This window comes from Felis catus, chromosome B2 (genome assembly GCF_018350175.1).
Source record: "Felis catus isolate Fca126 chromosome B2, F.catus_Fca126_mat1.0, whole genome shotgun sequence".
NCBI lineage: Eukaryota > Metazoa > Chordata > Mammalia > Carnivora > Felidae > Felis > Felis catus.
The window spans coordinates 3,052,735-3,067,416 of NC_058372.1; the positions used below are offsets into that span (position 1 = coordinate 3,052,735).

The window sequence follows — 14,682 nt, forward strand, 5'->3', positions numbered from 1 at the left end:
ACTCTGTCTCTCTCAAAAATAACATTAAAAACAAAACAAAACTTCAAAACAATCAGTAGATATGGACTTGGTGTCTTGATTCCCCTCCAACCCCTTTTCCTCAATTCTATCACCCTACATGATCGCCCTTCCTTTCCATCTCCTTCGTTTCCTTTCACAACCGAATTTGAAAAGACCTCATGTGTTGGGAGAGTAAAGGCAAAAGGTGACACAGAGAGGCAAAAATGGCTTTGATGAGATGTAAAAGTTAAATTTATCAGCAGCTGCTGCCTCTATGTCCCAAAACTCTGCATAAAGAGCCATCAACTAGGATTTCAGGCAGAGGCTATTCCTCAGCAATTTCAAAGTCCATGTTCCTTTTTCTTTTAAAAAAGATTTTTAACACTCATTTATTTTTGAGAAGGAGAGACAGTCGGACCGACTGAGCCACCCAGGTGCCCCATCCATGTTCCTTTTTCTATCTTCAACTGCTACAAAATAGGTCTTTAAGTTCATTTCTTTTGCGAGAGAAAGAGAGCGAGCGCGCGCAGGGAAGGGGCAGAGAGAGGGGGACTGGGAATCCCACGCAGGCTCTGTGCCCACAGCGCAGGCCGTCCAACCGTGAGATCGTGACCTGAGCCGAACCAGAGTGGGCCGCTCAACCCACCGAGCCACCCCGGAGCCCCCAACGGCTAAAAAATACAAAAGATGCAACACCCGCTGATCCGTGTGCAGGAATAGGTTAACTCCTATCACGCAAGGCGGAAAACCACTAGAATTTCAACACAAACCTTAGCATAGACACGGGACTGAAAACTAAGTATACTGATTCAGCGAACACAGCCAACAATGCACTTCCTTCATTAAAACGTAGTAAAGCAGAATCTAGAGTCGGCTCTCCACACCCCTTGTCAAAAGGCACGAAGACGACGTGGAGGACAACGGAAGTCACGGTCGAGGTCCGCGAGGGGAAGCAGAGCGCCGACAAAGGCACCCGCGCCGCTCACCTGCCGTCTCGCCGCCGCCTGGTCCCGGGGAGCCGGGCACTCGCCGCACCGCCGGCCCTGCTTGCGTCCGCGCTGTAAACCGCGCTCACGTCCTTCTCAGCAGGTGAACCGAGGTGGTGACTGCTAGTTCTAAACTGTCTCAAAGTAAAAGCCTGCAAGCTAGTTTAAAAAGAAAAAGAAAAAAAAAAAAAAAAAAAAAAAAAGAAACCCAAGCAGCCGCGGCGGCAGCCTCTCCTGGGCCACCCGGACGCCGCGCTCTCCCGGCCCCCGGGCCCACGTCGCCCGGAGCGCCCACAGGACGCGGGGAAGCGGAGGCCGGGGGGGGGGGGGTGCTGGGGGGTAGGGCTCCGCGTCGCCGGGAGCGCCCGCAGGACGCAGGGACGCGGAAGCCTGGGCCCGGCCGCGTCCGCAGGCTCCGGGAGCGGCCGTCGCGCCCACGTCGGGGAACCGCCGCGCGCCTGGCTCGCCGCCGACGGAGGCCGGGAAGGGCCGCAGCGCGTCGGAACGCTGGACGCGTGGGAACAAGGGGCCCGCGCTGCACGCTGGCACGTGCGCGCCGCGTGAGGCGCACGTTCCTGGGGCGGGGCTTCCGTGAGTCGAGTCGCTCGCAGTGAGCACCGGTCCTCCCAATGATCACTCTTCCCTTCTGACTTGACCTCCCCACGGGACATCCCAGACGTTTCTGGTTCCACGTTCACTTCTTCGAAAAGACGCAAAGTAATCACTGTCAGACGGTCGGCATTTAACGTGTTGTTCATTGGCTACCTGCGGACGGCAGATGAGAACCCCTCCCTGCAGGTGCCGGTAGCTTTCGTGAAAATTAAGAGCAATTAAGGAACGGAACCTCTCTCCCGCTCTTCTTCGTCGCCCGGATCTGGGCACCGTGTCTTCCAACAACCGGCCCTCTCCGAGTCCTAAAACCACTGCCCTTCCAGTCCAGCCTCCCACCTCGTTTCTGACTGTCCTCTCTCTCATTTCCAGACCATCCTGTCTCCTCTCCAGAATTAGTCCTTCCCCCTGAAACCACACCTGATTAGCACGATACGATCAGCAACCTCCTGTAGTTCCCTTATTAAACCCAAACACGATCTAGGACCCCAGGGTGCCATCATCGAGGTACCCAGTTCTAAGTCAACCTTCTCATTTGCACTTCATTGAGCTTCCTGCCACAGTCCGGTTCATCTACTGGGACAAACAGGGCTTTCCCATCTCTATGCCTTTCCTTACGGCTCTTTCTCCAGACCTTGCCAGGGGCCAGCTTAAGGGGCCCAGTCCTGGTCCTTGGTAAGTTATGTAACATCTGTAAACTTCAATTTTTTTTCATCCCATTATGTAAGCAATTAAAGGACTCAAATGTGTGAAAAGATCTTTTCTTCTAGCACCCAGTTATTATGTGATTATCCAAGTATTCTGTGCTTTGCTCCTTCTAACCCCACTCCACCCCTACTCTTCTGAGCCTCCACTATGAACTATTCACTGGAGAACCTACTACATGCTAGGTGCTGTGGAGAATATATTGGTTTTCATTTTTTTGTTATCAAATGTATAATTACATGCAGACCAATGGAGAAATGCATCTTAAATCTATGAGGAAAGGTTTGTTTTCCTTGAAGAATGGACTTTTTTTTTTTCTTTCCAAATACTAAGTAAGCAAATGCTCTATTCACTTTACTCACGTTAGTTGCCAGAATGCTCAGTTTGTATCCCTATCTGGATGACTCAAGCATGCCAAAAGTTGTCCTGATCTTGGTCTTCCAGGCTTTCTCCTTTCCCTAATGCTGATTTGTATGTGTGTTTGTTTTTCTATTTTATCATATGTTGTAAGGTATCTTGAGTCCTTTTTGATACATAATAGAGTTGTAATATAATAGACGGCTCTTGCCTATTACTGAGGTTAGAAGAAATGTCTCCTAATCTAATGGATGGTGATCCCAGGCTTCCATTTCTGGTAATGGACTTACAGACCCTGCAGGGGATGAAATGAAAGGCTACAGGCCAATGTGAAGCAGTAGAATGATAACAATTTGCATTTATTGAGCGCTTACTTTGTCAGCCACTGTTTTCATCACTTTACATGAATAAACTCATTTCATTTGTTCCTTACAACAGTCCCACGAGATGGAAAGCCAAGACGCCAGCATCCCAGAGCTCTAAAGGACACTTAGTCCCAAGAGTGAATTTACATAATTCAAAGTAGGACAAAAAGGACCAAAATATTTATGAGGTCATCTCACCAGTCAAAAGACTAAAGACACTGCACTATTAAATTAAACCCTCCTGGTTTAGATTAAAACGAGAGTGCAGACCTGCATTGTACCATGTGTTAGATGGGGCTTCTAAGAGATTTAAGACAATTTCTAACTTCAAAAGCTTATGGAAAAAAAGCACCTGAAAGGATCTGAGAACAGAATAAGAAAGTGTGTAATGTAGGAAAATACACTCAAACCATCACTGCAAAGGACTTCTTTTTTAATGTTTGTTTTTGAGAGAGAGTGTGAGTGGGGGAGGGGCAGAGAGAGAGACACACAGAATCTGAAGCACACTTCAGACTCTGAGCCATCAGCACAGAGCCGGACACGGGTCTCAATCTCACGAACCACGAGATCATGACCTGACCCGAAGTCAGACACTCAACCGACTGAGCCACCCAGGTGCCCCTTCTGCAAAGGACTTCTCAGGTGGGGAACTAGAAGTGTCAGTGGGGGCAGACTTGAGTGTGGATAGGATTTCCGGAGACACAAGGAAGAAAGCAGGAAGTGTAAAAGGGTGCCACAGAATAGTTGGAAAAGAAGCCAAGTGTGAACAGAGGGTGTGGTAGAGACAAAGGACAGGTCTGCCCACGGATACCGGGCAGTAATGGAAAATAAGGAAATGGACCTAACTGTGGAAGGCCTTGAAGTTACAGTCTGACCTTTTTCCCAGGGACAATGAGAACTGTGGACTCTTCAGACAAGGTGATTGTTTAGTCAGGCATCGAGTTGGAGACAGGGAGACAATGGTGTTTACTCTCACAATCTGGGCCCAAACTCCTGAGGCCCCGGCAGCAGCAGTTAAGAACAGAGAGAGAAATCAACTCGTAAGCCATTTCAGATAAAACCTAGCCAACTGATTACCTGGGATAAGGCGGGCAATAATCACAGGGCATTTAGGGACTGCTCAGCACTTTGGATGCTTTAAAGGGATCTAAAGAAAGGTTTGTGTCTTCAAGAAGCTTACAACCTCATTGAATAACCTCAAGTATTATGGCCCGATAAAATGAGACTATTCTGGTCTAATTCTTGCCCAAAGTTATAGAGCTCATCACTGTGTAACCAGAGAATGTTGGGAGGTAGGGAAAGTGTGGATCAGCACACAATCATGGATCCCAGCAGAAGCCCAAATGTTAAGGCCTAAGAGTGGCCAAAAGTGCCAATTCTGCAAATGTCAAGTAGGAAAAAGACTAAGAAATAGGCACTGAATTTGTCCTTGAGAGATCAGCTCTACAGGATCAGTGAGCATTAGGGCCAGAGGGCCGAAGCTTCATGAAGTCTGTAAACAAAAGAAAAATTTAAAAACTAGGGCAGCATTTTTTCTAAATAATGGAAAAATTAAACGCTAAGTGTCAGGACATTCTTGGTAAGGAAGAGCTAAAATACTACTAGGATTAATTAAGCACATTAGTAGAACCATGGTTTATACTTTGAGGAAAATACGCTACAGCAAAAAAGGTTTAAGAGAAAAATCTGTCCTTATAAGATGAGGGACTGAATTTGCCTCAACGCTATTATCACCAAACCAGTGGGAAGTGTTTTGTCCTGTTCTGAAGCCAGCTCCTTCTCTTCTGTGACTAGAGCCAGCATCTCTCTCTCTCTCTCTCTCTCACACACACACACACACACACACACACACACACACACACAGGATTTCCTCTTAAGTAAAGGGGCTGATGTGGTCGGGAAACAGAAGGTTCACTGACCGTTCAGGGAGCCAAGCCCTGCAGAACAAATAAAGTGAGCAAATACAAGGTGTCAGGTAGGAGGTCTATACTGGAAGTCTGGAGTCCTCCAGAATAGTGGGGGATGGAACGTGTTGGCTTCTGAAAGTCATCCCCTTGTCTTGATCAGTCCTTTGAGCATCAAGGAAGGAAGGCAGGAAGGCTAACTTGAAATTGGCTTCTGGCCAGCTAGTAGAGGGGGGACTTCCAAGACGTGTAGCGACAGGAAGTCACGCTGTGTGCTCTTACGCTGCCATCAACGAGAGCTCAGATGTTACCCTTTCGCGTGAAGCTGCTGATGTCTGATGAGAGTTGAACTCTGACTGAAGGCTTTCCCACAGTCGTTACATTTGTACGGCTTCTCTCTCGTGTGAGTTCTCTGGTGAATGATGAGGGAGGAGCTCCGACCGAAGCCCTTCCCGCACTCTCCACACTCATGGGGCTTTTCTCCGGTGTGGATCCTCTGGTGTTCGCTAAGGGACGAGCTTCTGCTGAACACCTTCCCGCAGCCGCTGCACGCGTAGGGGCTGTCCCCGGTGTGCGTCCTCTGGTGCTCAACGAGGGAGGAGATCCAGCTGAAAGCTCTCCCGCATTCGCGACACGCGTACGGGTTCTCGCCCGTGTGTATGCGCTGATGCTGAATTACGGTTGACCGGTCACCGAAGGCTTTCCCGCACTCGTTACATTTGTAAGGTCTTTCTTGGGTGTGAGTTCGCCGATGCTGACTGAGGTTAGTGCTTCGGCTAAAGGCTTTTCCGCACGCACCGCATTCATACGGTTTCTCTCCCGTGTGGATCCTCCGGTGTAGACTAAGGTGAGTACTCCGGCTGAAAGCCTTTCCACACTCACCGCATTCATACGGCTTCTCTCCAGTGTGAGTTCTCTGATGTTCGAGAAGGTGTGTGCTTCGGCTGAAGGTTTTCCCACACTCGTGGCATTCAAAAGGCTTTTCTCCACCATGAGTTCTACTGTGGACCATAAGGTCTGACTGGTAACTGAAGGCTTTGCCACATTCGTTGCATTTACAGGGTTTCTTCTGTGGGAAGAGTTTTTGGTGTTGAATTAAGTCTGAATTGTCTTCTAAGTGTTTCCTAGATATGGGGGATCTAGCTCCCTCTGGAGTTTTCTGCTGGGTATTAACTTCTGAGCTCGGGCTGAATTCACTAGATTCGGGACCTCTCTCCCTCGTGAAAATTTCCTTGAGGGTCTCTGACACTTTCCTGATCGCTGTTTTCCCAAAAGAAGATGTCTTCCGTACGGGACATTTTGTCTGCCTTGACAACCGGCCCCCACTTTTACAGGCTTCTTCATTCGTACGACCTTGGGCAGTCTTCCCTCTGAGACCTTCCATTGCTGACCCTGAAAACTCTATTCTTCGGCAATAGCCGGATTGGTGTTGATGCTTTGGCTCAGTTCAAATCTCCCTATCTGAAAGACATTTAAAGTGCAAACGTCACCTGCCTCACCTGCCTCTAGTGTGGAGACCAAGGGAAAGAAGCCATCAGGGGAAAAAAAAAAAAAAGACAGCAAATTTGCAATTCACACCTAGTGTCAGCTTTCAGTGGGGAGAAAATAAAAAGGGACAGTTGAAGGGAAGTGCACAGGGGCAGAAGAGCTAGCAGGCCGAGATCCTATAATAGGCATGGTGAGCACAGAGACATCAAGAAACAGGGGGAGGGAGGCGGGTACTATGCTGAGCCAAAAAAATGGAAAGGAGCAGGTAGACTAGCTGATGAGCGGAGAGCAGGGCCTCGAAAGGAAAATGAGCTGTTAGTTACTGTAGCCGACGAGTGGTAGTAAATGGGAAGAACGGAAGGGGTGAGAACAGACTCCGTGTAGAAGAGACCCCCTCTGAAAAAGCAAAAAGTGCAGGATGACTCTATCAAGCGTGAATGCAATCATTTTCTTGGCCCTGAGAGACAACAGGATTTAGGGGCGCCTGGGTGGCGCAGTCGGTTAAGCGTCCGACTTCAGCCAGGTCACGATCTCGCGGTCCGTGCGTTCGAGCCCCGCGTCGGGCTCTGGGCTGATGGCTCAGAGCCTGGAGCCTGTTTCCCATTCTGTGTCTCCCTCTCTCTCTGCCCCTCCCCCGTTCATGCTCTGTCTCTCTCTGTCCCAAAAATAAATAAACGTTGAAAAAAAAATTAATTTAAAAAAAAAAAAAAAAAAGAGAGACAACAGGATTTAAGTAACTACAGCACTGCCACCGCCACGGGTCCCCCAGCCCTCCCTCCAACTGGTTAGGTGTTCTGAGCAAGTCTACTACCCGAGACTATCCGAGTTCATCTCCACAGAGGTCATCTAGGGCAGCTCACGTCTGACAAACAGAAAGCAGACTGGGTAGCTTCAGTCACCTGGCGAATTACAAGAGCTTAGACTGGAACTGATGTCTCCTAAGTATCACATTGGCGGTCTTTTCAATGATATCACTCACCTAGACAGGGATTTTCGGTCACTGAAGATCCAGCATCCACCGCTGTCCTCCCTCCGACCGAACGACCAAAGCAGTTCACATGCTGGGATTCCTGCTGATGGGAAATGATGTAACACAGGGCTAGTCAGAGCTCGGTCTTAATGCTTCGATGTACAGAAAAGACACTGCCAACTTCCAGAGGCTGCGGCAGGAGGGGCTGGCGAAAACGGCTGTGTGACAGGAGCTAAAACTGGGCTCCAAAAGGTTATACACATCCGCGTCAGAATCCCTTCTAGAGCTTGTTGCTCGAGATATCTTGGCTTTGCCTCCGGCCTAGCAGGTATGATATGGGGCCCAGACATTTGTATTTAGTAAGTTCTTCTAACTTAACAAGTAGAACCGTCCCCAAAGAACCTTAGAAACCTACTCTAAGTGGCCTGAGAAATGTGCTGGCTGAAACCAGCCACCCCCCCACCCGACATTCCTCACGTAGGAGGGTCTAGAACATAAGCTCGGCTTCCCACAGACTTCCTGCTGCCGGCAGGGCCGGCACTTCCCAAGGATCTCAAGGCTCCCGGGTACTAGGCGGCTAGCTTCTCAGACGCGCCCTGTTAAACAGCCGGCACCCCACAGACTGCCTGGCACCGAGCGGTCTACTTACCCCCCACCGACAGGGCTGTGCTTACACTGGCTCGTAAGGGAAGAGCGGCAAGGCCCTCTCCCGGGACGCTGACCCGTGCCGAGTGACCGGCGGAGCACCCCAGCTGCCACAACCTTCCTGCTGGGAAAATGGGAGAATGTGGGAATCTGCGCCTTTTCTTCTCCCCCATCTCTGGACTCCCAAGTTTCCCCACTGAAGCTTCTTCTTTAAGCCATTCTCGCATGGACTCATCTGGAGCCCCTGTGCTTGACAACAGGCTGCAAACTGTGTAACGTTCCCCCTAATGCTTCTGCTCACACATCTGCCGGGTTAGGAGATGATCTGGTTTCACAGGTATTTCCTTTCTCGTAGACCAGGAACCTCCCAGATGTGAGGGTGAATGGAGGACATCCACCAAGAAGTCACGCAGGGTGAGCCTCGAGGGCAGTGTGATGATGCCGTCTGTATCCAAGAGGGTTGCTGTCTGTATCCAGGGTGATGCCGTCTGTATCCAGCTTTGCCAAAAACCTGCCTTTCAGCTGGAAACAGGGAACACGGAAGCCCTACCACCAGGCTAAATAAGAGGCTAACTCTTTTTGATCCTTGCGGCACAAATCCAGTTGCACACCTGATGCCTCCTCCCTTAACCGGACTTTGCCCCCCAGCTGGCGGGCCGCTTGGCCCGCAGTCTTGCGGCCCAGACCCATTAGCTACTCTAGCATTACTTTGTTGGCGGTTCACTGCTACTTCTCTCTCTTATTACAGTAATCCTCCTCGGGGAAGTTTGGGGAATCGGTGAGCGTTTTTTGTTTTTTGTTTTTTTCTTTTTCACTGTCCCGTTGACTGGATAGTGCTATTGGAATTTAGTGCAGGTCAGGGATAATGGGCATTCCTGCAAAACAAAAAATGTTCCCGATCCTGTGAGACTTTCAAAAAAGTTAATAGTTACCTAACGCTGCCTTACATACAGATACAAAATGTTTTGCACAGCTTTGATATATATTGGAAAATTAAGGAAATACACTTCTTTTTCTTTGCATATTAGGAAGTGTTCACCATTCCAGGAAACTCAAACCACTCACGGTATTGAATTCACAGATATGCCATTCGTTTACCGGGCTGTATTTGTAGCTGTTGTCTTCACAGTGATTCTATAGATGCTGCCACCTACTTCATCCAGCCTTTAAATGCTGCAATAGTACTATCCTAATAAGTTACTTTCCTTTATGTCATAGGTAATGTGTTGATATTTTGGAAGTTACATCTATAGGTCATTACTATTATTTGTAAGTGTTACTTCAGGATGATGAAGGGGACGGTAGGTCTGAAAGGAGGAGAAATACTTCTCTAGCGAAATGGAACGAAAATGGTAACAGTTGCACGTGCGTGTCACAGCAGGTAAATTACAAAGCCTCTAAAGCCAAGTCCTCGTCCCCAGCAGAAGCCCTTGAACATATGAGAGCACCCGCACGGCCACGAAGGTGATGTGGAAATGGGACTTCTGTCCATAGTGGAATGTGACCACGTTATTACATATTATAGTCCATCCTGGAGAAGAGACACTGTTGAGAAAATGTTTAGGTTTGGGGGGATTTGTTTAAGGTTCTCCCCTCAACCAGGAAGATCTGAAATTTGAAGATCTTTATAAATTTTCTTAGAACCATGCAAACATAGGCTATCTAAAGTAAACAGAATATCCTGAACAGAGAGAGAACTAGGACAGAATTCAAAGGGGATGGCCAGTTTGAGGTCAAGTGTCTCCCTCACACTCACTAATACCTTGGCGATTGGTAAAAGGAGCCAGTGTTATATCAGGGCATCTATAAATCAATTCATTTATTCCGGTAGTACAAGTGTCGCCAGACGTAGTTGTTTTGCCATTTCAAATAAGCTCACTACATGTGTAACTGTACCATGCATTTTACGTTTGTATATGTGGCATGTGTGACCGATACATAGAAACCCCACTGGGGAACGTTTCTACATTAAAAAAAGGAATTCGGGGGCACCTGCGTGGCTTAGTCAGTTAAGCGTCCGACTTCGGCTCAGGTCATGATCTCTCAGTCCGTGAGTTCGAGCCCCGCGTCGGGCTCTGTGCGGACAGCTCAGAGCTCGGAGCCTGTGTCAGATTCTGTGTCTCCCTCTCTCTCTGACCCTCCCCCGTTCATGCTCTGTCTCTCCCTGTCTCAAAAATAAATAAACATTAAAAAAAGGAATTTGGAGCGCCTGGGTGGCTCAGTTGGTTAAACATCCGACTTCGGCTCAGGTCACGATCTCGAGGCTTGTGAGTTCAAGCCCTGCGTCGGGCTCTATGCTGACAGCTCAGAGTCTGGAGCCTGCTTTGGATTCTGTGTCTCCCTCTGTCTCTGCACCTCCCCCTACTTGCGCACGCGCTCTCTCTCTCAAAACTAAGGCATTTTAAAATTTTTTTTTAAAAAAAGGAACTTAACTTGGAAGCTCTTGAGGTCTTTTGTGTCTGCTTATTGTAAGCATTTTTATGAATGTTGACTCATTTATGCCTCCCATCAGTGAGAGGGATACTATGATTATTCCCACAATACAACACAGGAAGAATTTGAGGTACAGAGAGGTTAAGTAATTGGCCCAAGGCCAAGTGATAAATGCTAGACTCAGACTCACTAAAGAGGAATGCCTCAGTTGCACTTTTTACTCCTGTGGCCCCTAAAAGGCCAAGAAACTAACCTCCACAGATACCGGGATACCAGCATGACCTTGACCGCAGAGCACCATGGAGGTTTAGAGAGTGCCTGCCTCTAAAAGGTGATCACCCTGAGAGGCTGCAGTAAGTCCCAAGCACGCTCAAGCCCTAACCCTGCAGCCTGAGGATCAAATCCGCCGGCCCACAGTGCAGGTGGCATCCTTGGCAGGAATCGGCAAAATACCAGATGGAAGCCCTGTGGTGTAAGCATTCACCAGGTAATCTGGAATTTGGTCACAGCTCTGTTGGTAGCTATATAAAAACCTGGGGAAAACCACCAATCTGGTTTTATGTCTCTCCATATGTCAAATGAAGATGTTAGACTTGATTTTGGTCCAAAGGTCTCGAATTCCTGGAGTTTAATTTTAGGTCCCAAACGCTAAGGGACACTGTGTGCCTAGACTAAGGGGATGAGACTAGAATGAACCTTGTCTTTTTCAAAGCACCAGAGAAATGTGAGAGCCTAAGGTCCATGTGTCAGATGAAGCCATCCAAGAAACAGGCCAAGAGGCTGTGTTCTTCAATCACCTGATGACGAAACAGAGCAAAGGAGTGGAGAGCGAGACATTAAGGGCGGTCGGCAGGCAAACAATGGCAAGTCCCATCCGGGCAGAGTCACCTGAAGGAAGTTCTTGAAAAGAGAAATAAATGTATCCCCTGCTTGGTGAGATGACAGACGTTCAGAAAAGAATCCTTCCCTTACATGGGCTATAGCTCTTCTAGGAGGACAGACAGCTGCCTTTCCCTCTTCTACTTCCTCCTGGCTTTCTGTTTGTCCAAAAGCAAAGCTGGCAGAGGTCTTCTCCTGGGCAGCCAGAACCACTGGTCTAGCAATGACCACCTCTGGCTAGCCGAACGCAACCTTAAGGGTTACGAGGTAAAACAAATGCCTAAAAGCAATCCTTCCTCCTCCCAGAGACAGAAACAGGACAATACACACGGATGTCTGACCTTAAGTCCCTAATTCTTTAATGACCAAAGGTAAAGGAGGTGGATCTGGGCCAAGCCTAAACTCTTCCTAAACTCTCTAGGTGAATGGAGGCATATAATCCAGCCTCTCTGTCAATTTCCTCACACGAGGGTGTGAGCGACAGCAGTCTCTTACTTCCCCCTGGGGATCAATACAGAAGGCAGCTGCCACCGCTCCACCATCACAGGGCTGTGCATCCCTGGGCGGGTCACTCGCCTTCCTGAAAATCTGGTCCCACACTGTAAAACGGTGTAACTACTACCTGCTTTTCTCACAAAGCTTCTGTTAATGTTACAAGTTAAAAAGTAGCAAAGCATTTATAATAAGGAATATCAGACACAACATAAGGAGACATACCTCAAATGAAGTAATTTTAAAATTGTGCTGGTGCACACTTAAGGAAAGTTGCTCTCAGGGGCACCTGGGTGGCTCAGTCGGTTGAGCATCCAACTTCGGCTCAGGTCATGATCTCGCGGTTCGTGAGTTCAAGCTCCACGTCGGGCTCTGTGCTGACAGCTCAGAGCCTGGAGCGTGCTTCAGATTCTGTGACTCCCTCTTTCTCCACCCCACCTCTGCTTGTGCTCTGTCCCTCTCTTTCAAAATGAATAAACATTAAAAAATAAATTAAAAAGGGAAGTTGCTCTCAGAGAACTGGTGAGGTCCCCTCCAGCGGCTGCTGCTCTAGAGCCTGGACAGATCCCGGCTTTGGAGGATGCACACCAAGGCATGACTGGGCTGTGTGACGCAAGTCTCAGGGAGGAACCCCCAGATTTCAGAGAGGGCAGGTCATTGGATCTCCCCAAGGTTAGGGCCATGCCCTTACCCAGATTTCCCTCCAAGGGATTTCTCGACCATAGTGTGGGAAGTCACCTCCCATTTTCCCTTTTCCTCCTTCCTTCCTCATCCTCTCCTTTTCTGGATCACCTCCCTGCTTTCTGGATCCTGCATTCCTTCCAAATCCTTTTCTCAAGCAGAGCAGTCACAAGCGCCCCAATCTTCCCAGCGCTGGCCACCTCCTGTTACCCTAACCATCCGAAATTCTTCTGCCCATGCCACTTCTTCTTAGAATCAACTTGGAATCCAGCAAGAAGGCTCGCTTAGCTCTGCTCCCTTCAGTGTTAAAAATTTATGTCATTCGGAAGGAAGCAGGTTGGGAAGGTTCCGGAACAGCTCTTCTCCAGGTGCTCTGTTTTGTAGTATTTCAGCTGGACTGCTTGCTGGAGCCTTTGCCAGCGCGCAAAGGAATCGGCAGGAGGGCCTGGGCAGCCTCAGTTCAACCCTAGAACGAGGCGAAGTCCTGAGACCGACTGCAAGATGGTCTTCAGGCAACAGGGTTCGGGGAAACCGGCTCAAAATAATAGCAGATCACACGATTCGATGCACAGAATTTGTCAATACCTCCACCAATTAATAAACTACCATATTCAAGTACCCACCGTCACCATCGGAACCACAAAATGGGGACTACTACTCACAAGATCTGTAACGTCATGGAAGGTGCTTCATCTCTGTGCCTCAGTTTCCTCATCTGCAACATGGGGGAAGAACAGTGCATGTCACGGGGTTAATGCGAGGATAAGAGGAGTCGGTCCAGGTGGAAAAACGCTTGGACCAGTGACCGGTACACGGCAAGCACCGGGGACAACCCGGTCGCCCGGCTGAGCCCAGAGGGGAGCGGAACGCAACTCGGGTCATGAGCTGGTGGCGGGGACGCACCCCGAGACCACCCACCCCCCGGCGACCGCGCAGCCCCAGGACCAGCCTGCCCCCCACCCCCACCCCGGCCCCCCGCAGCCAGCGTCCCCGCCCCCGCGGCCACACCACCCGTGCTCTCCGCGACACCGCTTCCCGGAGCCTCCAGGCCCAGCCGCCCAGGCCCGGCCCCGGGCCCCGCGCGCGGCACTCACCGGCCGCCTCCGGCCGCGCGCCGGGACACACCCGGGGCCGGGCCCGCGCGGTGACGGAACCGGAGTGCGCGCGGCGCTCGAGGAAGCCGGAAGGGTTAGCGGGGAGCCCTCGCGTCGGCTCCCACGCTTCCCGGTTTGCGGGGTAGCGGGGCCTCGGCGCTCGCGCTCCGGGTGGAGCCCGGCTGCGCGGACGCGGCCTCACCCTGCGCTGACGAGCCGCCGCCGGACGGAGCGGGCGGGGCGCGCGGGGGGCGGGTGCGGCTCTGCGCCTGCGCCCCAGCGCTCGGCCCCTCCCGTCGGGCGCGAGGCTGAGGGAGGCGTCGGGGGCTCTGAGCGCCTCTGTGCCTTCCTCACGGCGCAGCGCAGACCAGGGGTGCCCGGTGTTACCCAGCGCACCCGGACCACCGGGCAGGACGCAGATCCCCAGGCTTCGCGCTCCAAGGTGTCCCCCTGGGTCCGAGGAGGGGCGCCGGGACGCGGCATTTCCGGTGCGCATCGCTGGTTCTCCCGATGCCGGCGTCCCCGACCCGCCCCGGACAGACAGGCTTCCTCGCCCAGCCTGGACGCCAGACCCCACCGGGAGCCGGGGAGATGGGTGAAATCAGGACCCTACCCTGGTTTTTCTCAGATAAAAACCCAGCTTTTATCATACACGAAATAATTTTTTAGTCTATGTGTTCATTTTCCCCCTAAATTATTTGTCAGAACCTCAATGTTGGAAGATGCATTCGAATTCATCTAAACCATGAGTACACTACCCAGTCAAGCCCAGTGAAACCCTTACATGATAAATATTTTATAACATTTTCTTTGTCTTCTTGAAATTTCAAAAAGAAGTAAAACCACACACGCAATTTAACACCACCAATACGATGCTGTAATGAGATGAAGAAATAAAAGGAAAGTAATGCATAACAAAGTAATATGTGTTTCGGTTTGTAAATGCTTGGGCATGACTGCATAATGAGGCTGTCAAATGCTTGCACCTAAAAACAATGAACAAATTTGGCTTAGAGAAGGAAGACAATATTGAATTGAATATTGTCTATACTTTTCTTTGCATTTAATATGTTC

The 14,682-nt window shown here is 50.0% G+C and overlaps 1 protein-coding gene across 21 annotated transcripts; it reads right to left on the bottom strand.

Moving 5' to 3' along the window:
* Positions 1-2,987: 2,987 nt before the first annotated feature.
* Positions 2,988-13,836, bottom strand: ZNF391 (zinc finger protein 391). Of its 21 annotated transcripts, none has more exons than XM_045058451.1 (6): positions 13,609-13,836; positions 13,177-13,229; positions 8,331-8,904; positions 8,059-8,150; positions 7,394-7,484; positions 2,988-6,387 (listed from the first exon to the last, which is right to left on the bottom strand). In XM_045058451.1, exon 6 carries the CDS (start codon positions 6,308-6,310, stop codon positions 5,234-5,236), a length of 1,077 nt encoding a protein of 358 aa, XP_044914386.1. In that variant the 5' UTR covers positions 6,311-6,387; positions 7,394-7,484; positions 8,059-8,150; positions 8,331-8,904; positions 13,177-13,229; positions 13,609-13,836; the 3' UTR covers positions 2,988-5,233. The 21 variants fall into 21 exon arrangements, with proteins under 21 accessions (XP_044914386.1, XP_044914381.1, XP_023110454.2 ...); XM_045058446.1 differs by having other exon boundaries at positions 8,034-8,150; XM_023254686.2 differs by having other exon boundaries at positions 7,394-7,487; positions 8,034-8,150.
* Between the last annotated feature and the right edge of the window lie 846 nt (positions 13,837-14,682).

What these genes read in the sequence shown, in the direction of transcription:
- ZNF391 (XM_045058453.1), bottom strand. Translation starts at nt 6,310, where the DNA reads ATGGAAGGTCTCAGAGGGAAGACTGCCCAAGGTCGTACGAATGAAGAA.